General features: G+C 43.7%; 1 protein-coding gene across 1 annotated transcript; it reads right to left on the bottom strand.

Moving 5' to 3' along the window:
• Positions 1 to 5632: 5632 nt before the first annotated feature.
• On the bottom strand, positions 5633 to 7454 carry LOC148019892 (putative FAD-linked oxidoreductase ARB_02478). The gene has a single exon (XM_087699634.1). The coding sequence runs from the start codon at positions 7388 to 7390 to the stop codon at positions 5633 to 5635; it is 1758 nt and encodes a 585-aa protein (XP_087555760.1). The 5' UTR covers positions 7391 to 7454.
• Positions 7455 to 7924: the final 470 nt, after the last annotated feature.

The following is a 7924-nucleotide window of genomic DNA, read 5'->3' as shown; positions in this document are numbered from 1 at the left end:
AATTCAACTCATAAAATTGAATTTAATGGTGTGCATGTGAATGTACTTTAATAATGTACCATATCCATGAATACAGTTTAACATAATAACAAGGGATCTAATTTTTTTCTTTCAAAAAATAAATATGAAAAAATAACATGATTTATTGCACATTTTTCACTAATCACAAAATTATGAATGCCACGTGTAAAAGTATTACTTTTCTTGCATGATTTCTAAGGTATGATATTAAAATATTAATTTTTATCAACTATTTGATGGCATTGTTAACAAAAACTTGCATAAGAGTTTAATCATTTTAAAAAACCAAAATTTTTGATAAATTATATTATTAAAATATTACATTTTAAAAATTTTACAATATTTTAAAGTAATCTAACTATATTTTTAACAAAAGTAGATTTGTATATACTAATTTAATTTTGAATGCAATTTTTTTATTTTTTAAAGGCTCTTTTATTTATAACTTAATTAGCTATACTTTTTAAACTAATTAAATATTTTTTTACTTTAAACTATTAAATTAAAGGATTTTAACATAGTTTCCATTAAATTTCTAATTTAGAAAGTTATTGATAATTAAAAGTCTAATGGAGATAATATAAGATCTAATTTCCAATTTAGAAGAATTTCTAGGAAAAACATTTAAACACCATTTATTTAGGAAAATAAAATAATATACCTCGACCATATTTTCAACATTTGGTGGGTCAATAGTCTTGTCATGTCAACACACTTACGTGGGACCATGGTGGTTAGAAAAATACTATAGAAAAAGAAGGGCTTCAAAGGTTTGATGCACGCACATGAACGAGCAATATCTCTTCACATTGAATTTCTCTCACCTCTCGATGACTCTCTCATGTTAAGTGTTAGTCTCAATCTCTTGAGTGTAGACTCTTTGTCATTGTGATATCCCAATTGTGAACAGAGTCCCTTCTTTAAATAGTTTTCTAGAAGGAGAGGGAGAGGGACAAGGGGTAAATGCAAAAACTCATGGACATGTAGCTGAGGGGTAAAGATAGATCCAATCGCATGTAGTTGACCAAGAAACATAGATGTGTTATATATTGTCATCCACTTTCAATGTTAAAGATGACATTATCCCTAGAAGCACCTACCATTATGATTGCAAAGCAAAGATAGAATGGAGTGCCGTGATAATAACTGTAAATTAGTAAGAATAAAAAATAAAGTGACAGTGATGCGGTTTGCTACCTATGCTGTACAAGTGTGTGGACAGTAAGTACAAGACAAATGTAGTCGATGCTACCTATGTTGTACAAGTGTGTGGGTAGTAAGTACAAGATAAATGTAGTCTGCTAGGCATAGATAGCCTTTAATTCCCAACAGCCTTCCACTTAAAGGTGAATGTTCTTGAGTGAGGAGAAAATAAGAAAAAAAGACAATGTATAATGTGTACATGTAAGTATAATAGGATGAGGAATAGATGTCATCTCATCCTACGCCCATTATCTTTCTAAGGAAGGCATATCATTCCACTGGGAGACTTTAATGAGTAGATCTGTAAGATTCTCACTTGTAGAGATCTTGACAAGCTCTATCTGCTTGTCCTCAACCACCTCTCTGATAAAGTGGTAATGGATCTCAGCATGCTTGGTCTTCACATGAAAGACTGGATTACATACTAATTGGATGGCTTTATAAAGTCCAAATGCCATATAGAAGACATATTTGTGATACCAAGGGCCTCCCTACAAGCCTCAATGTGGTTGTAATGTACTTAGCCTTGGTAGTAGATAATGTAGTGTATTTCTGCACCCTAGATATCCAAAAAACAACACCTCTAGCAAATATGAAAACATAGCCAATAGTGGACTTCCTACTATCTGCATGTCCTACATATTCAGAGTCTATGTAGTCCATGACTCTACTATCCTGGCTGCCATAGTAAAGGCACAAGTCTATAGTGCCCTTAAGGTATCTCATGATACCCTTCAGGGTGTCCCAATGTTACTTGCTAGGTATCACCATTTAAGGAGCTACAACTCCTACTACAAATTGTGTGTCAGGTCTATGGTTGGCATGGCATATATCAAGCTACCCACCACGAATGCATATGGGATCCCGGCTATCTTGATCCTCTCATCACCTAACTAGGGACAATTAGTTTCACTAACTTTCACATGAGAATGTAAAGGGGTGCCCATTGGCTTATCATCTTGCATATGGAACCGCTCAAGTACTTTGTAAATGTACTCCATGTCTGACAAGTAGAGGAATTTCTTAGGGCAATTTTTTGTGTGATACACACACCAAGTATGTGAGAGGCACACCCACATCCTTCATCTCAAAGCTCTTCTTGAGCTGAGTCTTAATAGCATTCAGCTCAATATGAACACTCCCATCAATCAACATGTCATCAACATATAGTATCAAAATGATGAGGCTACCATCACGAGCCTTCTTTGTGTAAAGACATGGATCCATATCACTACTAGAATAACCTTATGAATGTATAAAGGTATAAAATTTATGATACCACTCTCTAGGTGCCTTCTTAAGTCTATAAAGACTCTTCCTCAACTTGCACACTAGGTGCTTCCTATCCTTTTCTACAAAGAACTTAGGTCGCTACATATAGATATCATCATGCATGTCCCCATGTAAGAAAGTTGTCTTAACATCCATCTGATACAATTCTAGATCCATCTACACAATTAAGGTCGAAACCAAGCAAAGGGAAGTCATCTTAACTGCAAGAGAGAATATCTCATTAAAGTCAACTCTCTTTTCCTATTTAAAGTTCTTAGCAACCAAATATGCCTTGTATGTTGGTTTAGGGTGACTAGCAGTGCTCTTTAACTTATACAGCTACTTGCATAGCAATGTATATTTTCCACTAGTAGATAGTGAAACTAGATCCCACATATGGTTCTTATTATGGAGTGATTCAAACTCAAACTGCATAGCCCTCTCCTAAGAGTGACTAATATCACCTCTGTGCATAGTCTCCTCATAAGTAATGAGCTCATTAGCATAACCTCAATCCAAGAAGTATGTGGTAAGCCTGGCTAATGAAGCATACTATAGACTCTTTCTTGAACAATCCTATTCATATGCTCTATAATATCATTCTAGGGTGGGGTATAAAGGTTAGTCAATTGGCGCTTAATACCCCTCCCATCACAAAATAGCTCAAATTCCTTAGAGATATATTCATCTCCATTATCAAATCTTAGGCATTTTATTCTATACCCAAATTGGTTCTCAACCATAGCAAGAAAGTACTAAAGTGTAGGAAAAACTTTCAGCTTCTATTTTATGGGATAGGCCTAAACTTTATGCAAATAATCATCAATTAATGTAATAAAATACTATGCACTCCCTCACATGCACTGCTAGTAGGTGTCGATCGATGATGATGATGATGTGCATTATGATTACTAGTACCTTTAGTGATGTGACAATGCACAATCAAAGAAGAAGAAGAAGAGAAGAAGAAGCTCCTACCCAACTCAAGCTCCTTGCCCACCTTATAGAATTAATGGTCCCCATCTCGCTCGATAATTTAAATCTTAACGCCCCCTTCATCAACCACATACTCTGCCTCATCAATTACAACTCCTTCAACTCATGACCTATGGATCCATGGCCACTATAATCAATCTCCTTCCTGCACATGACCCTTGATGAACTCTTTGTAGACTAATGTAGCTTTGCGGCAGTGAAAGCGACAAGGTGGACATTGAAAGTGGCAACATGGACACTGTTGCACCCAATGCCTTTGATAGAGAATCTAGACATAAAACAATAATGATCACATATGCAAACTCATGGTTGCACCACAACGTGTAAAAGATCAAGGGGGTGGTGCTAGTACCAAGTCTGCTGATGGTGAAGTTGGACAATGTGGTGCAACAACACTGCTGCCACATCATCATGATACTATGCATTATAAAGTAGTCGAGGTTTGTGGTGGCAATGTGCCAAAAGGAGTTGCATGTTAAGAAGAGATGATGATGGGACATGGCAAGTGAGGTAGCAAACTACATCTTGTTGGACACATATTGGTTCTGCAAGTTCACATGGCGGGGCTACACTAGGGCTATGCCAGTGCTGGTGGGAGTCCTGGCCATCTCCTTTTGTGCAATGTTTCTAGCCACCTTATCAATCCTAGCCCTTACTCTAGCCATGTTGGTGTTACTTTCCTTCCTCATAGACTCCATGTAGCACAGGTCACCAGCAAGGTCTTGTAGGGCATGAAGGTGGTCAAGCTCCAAGCTTGGTAGGAGTAGTCTTGATGAAGTAAAAATGCATTGAATCCTTAGCTACTTGATTGCATGCTTACCAACCCTATAGACCTCAAATGAACTCATGATAATCCATGGTGCTTTAATGCACTCCATTTTGAATGCAAAATAGAGAGGAAACAAAGTAGCGAAATAATTTAGTTTTTTAAAGACAGTCATATTCTTTGCTATATCACTTGTGCAATGCATGGCACATAAGACTATGTTGGGTTTGTTTACAAGCTTGGTACATGTTAAAATAAGAGAGAGTATAGATTCTAGCCAACTTATTTACTTTGGTCATGTTGGTGTTACTTTCCGTGCTCATCAGCTCCATGTAGCATAGGTCACCAATGAGGTCCTATAGGCCACAAAGGTGATCAAGCTCCAAGCTTGTCAAGAGTAGTCCAACATCTTGACAAAGTAAAAGTGCATTGAATCCTTAACTACTTGATTGAGCACTCTCAGCCTATCGACCTCAAATAAACTTGTGATAATATACGATGCTTCAATGCACTCCATTTTGAATGCAAAATAGTGAGGAAAGAAAGTAGTGAAATAATCTAATTTGTTAGTTTTTTAAAGACAAAATTGTATTCTTTGCTATAGCACTCTTGGATATATGTGCTATGTAAGACTACATTAGGTTTGTTTACAAGCTTGATACATGTTAAAATAAGAGAGTATAGATTATGGCCACCTATCAGTCCTAGCCCTTACTCTAGCCATGTTGGTGTTACTTTTCTTGCTCATACACTCCACGTAGCATAGGTCACCACCACGAGGTCTTGTAGGGCATGAAGGTGGTCCAAGCTTGGCAATAGTTGTCCAACGTCTTGACGAAGTAAATGTGCATTGAATTCTTAGCTATGCTCACCGAACCCTACCTGCCTCAAATGAACTCACGATGAACATAACATAAAAGGGGAAGAAAGTAGTAAAATAATTTAATTTTTTAGTTTTTAAAAGACGGTCATATTAATCGTTATAGTAATCTTGGAATGTGTGTCACGCAAGACTATGTCAAGTTTGTTTTAAGGCTTTTGGTACATGTTAAGATAAGAGTTAGTATAAATATAGAGTTTTTGGGTTTTGGCAAACACCATTAGTAATGAATTTCTGTTCATTATATCTTTCATACAATTCTCGAGTAAAACTACTTGGATGATACCGTTCAAAATAACAAGAAAATCTGGAAATTCGTGTTTTATATATTACCTCGCTACCTTTAGTCTTGATACAAGTTCACATATTTCAGTCATGATATAGGTGGTGAGTCGTGACATATATATTGTCTATTGTACCGTGGCAGTTACTAGTCATGATACGAGCACACATGAGATAAGTACTGACTTTATACTGTCGCCGGGTAGTTGTAGCTACGAAGCTCTGCAAGTGAGATCGGCGTTCCAGTGTTCGCTCCCGACGCACTTGTTGCACGCGAAGAGGCCATTGGGATCCACAGTCTGCTTGATACGCAGGAGGCGAGGGTAGTGGTCGCCGAAGAAGGAACACTGCCAGTCGGGCTCATTGGAATCCGCCTCGTTCAAGTATGCGCCGGACCCGGGCGTCAACTGACGGAGCATCCCGTTCATCTCCGTCAAGCGCTGCATCTTCTCACGCATCGTTGCGTTGCCCCCAACGGCGGCTGCCAGTATGACGTGCAAGAGCGCGTCCCTCCAGGCGGGGTTCACTGCATTCGAATCCCGGCCGTGCCGCGCCACTGCGCCGCCGCCCAGCATGAGGCTGAGCGCGGAGCCAATGAGCGGGTCCGAAAGGCCGCGCATCAAGATGCGCGCCATGTTGGACGGGTGCCGGCGGACCGCCGTCTCCGGGAAGAGGCGAGACGCGAGGGCCGCGTCGCCGCCGGTGGCCTCACCGGTTGGACCCGGGTTACAGAAGTCCGGGCTGCCGGAGCACCTCGCCAGGCGCCGCCACTCCCCGTACGAACGGACCACCCGCACCCTCTCGATCTCCGTCACCACCCCCGTCGGCTGGCCCCTCGCATACTCTCGCAGCGGGCCCAGCATTCCGCTTGCCACTTCAGCCGCGCACGGCGCCGCCCCTCCCCCGCCGCCGTACTCCGGCAGCATCGCCACGAACATCAGCATCCAGCTCGCGTTCATGAACGCGTACGCCGTCCACGCCCCTGCCTCCTTCATCGCCAGCTGCACCGCCAAGGTGCGCACCAGCAAGCCCTCGAACGCGCCCGCAGTCTTCACGTCTGCCCGATACATCACCGAGACAGCCGAGCTCAGCCCCGGGTGCACCCTATGCGTCGCCGACACCACCACGCCGAACGTGCCGCCTCCGCCGCCGCGCAGGGCCCAAAACAACTCCTGGTTTTGGCAGGGGTTCGCGGTCCGGAGCTCGCCATCGGCCGTCACGACCGTTAGCTGCAGCACGTTGTCCGCGGCTAGGCCGAGCAGGGGCGACAGGGCGCTGTGGCCGCCGCCCTGCAGGTAGCCGCCACCGGTGCTCACGGTCCGGCAGAACCCCCCGACCACCACTTTGTTCCGCGCGTCTGCAGCCGTGTAGAGCTCGTCCCACTGGACTCCGGTGCCCGCCGTGACGGCCGCGGCTGGAGCGACGGCGTCGGCGCCGCATCCCTCCGGCACGAAGCAGTCGTGGAAGGCGATGTCCTTCATGTGATGCATCCACACGCTGAGCGAGTCCGGGGACGTGCTCTTGCCGCTGAAGTCGTGGCCGGTGCTCTTTACCGTGAGCTTCAGGTTGTGCCGCGCGGCAAACCGGACGGCCGCCTGCACGTGCGCGGCCTCCCGCACGTCCACCGCGTAGGCCGGGACTGCACCCTGGTAGCAAGGGGTGCTCGGGTCGGCGCTGAGCTGGCAGCCTCGGCCGCCATCGGATTCCCAGTTCAGGTTCTGCATGGCGCCGGGCTGCCCAGAACGCCAGAAGGGGTTTGTCCAGTTGGCTATCGCTGATTGGCAGGCTGCCTCGTCCTTGTGGGCCCCATCATGGCAGGGCGATGCCGGAGGGTAGGGCGCCAGAAGATGCCCGTCGACCGATGCATTGAGCTCGTTCCAGGAAGCCGGGGTCGGCCAGCAGCTATGGTCGTCAGGAAGACAGCGGCAACGACGATATTGTGATAATGGTCGCACTACCTTCGCCGCCATGAATAGAGTGTTACAGCACAGGACGCTCCACACAATGAAGCTCTTGATCCCTCGACATCTTGCCAGTTCCCTCGTCGTCATGTAGACAAATTTGAGTAACAGCCAAGTAGACGAAATGATCGAGCCCACAGTATCTGATACTGTAGATTGCACATTGCACACTACGTCTTATCCGGCTTTTCCCAAATGAGGTAAAGCCTTCCCATCCGATCATCTGACTCGCAGTCCTCAGACCGCATCTGACCCAAGCAATATCGAGCGCATTCCTTACCAAAACGGTAGACCCCGTCATCCCGGCCCCATTAAGCAATCTGTTCCGTGTTCCTATTATCGACCGCAAAAATTCTAATAGCGTTTACTTAACGGAGAAGTCAAAAGATCTGGAAAGTTTTTTGAAGCATGATATATTGCGATTGTCGAATTTTACAGCTTCCAATGGAGTATCCAAGATGCCATCGAAATAGAGTTAGATTACTTAGTTGAACAACTTAACTACACTCCTATAACTATTACCTATGATTACACTTAGATGTG

The sequence above is a fragment of the Lygodium microphyllum genome, chromosome 19, assembly GCF_053477565.2.
Source record: "Lygodium microphyllum isolate KBCC chromosome 19, Lygodium_microphyllum_v1.1.10, whole genome shotgun sequence".
Lineage (NCBI taxonomy): Eukaryota > Viridiplantae > Streptophyta > Polypodiopsida > Schizaeales > Lygodiaceae > Lygodium > Lygodium microphyllum.
Note: the sequence above shows the minus strand (reverse complement) of the source record. Positions and strands in the feature narration are given on the sequence as shown.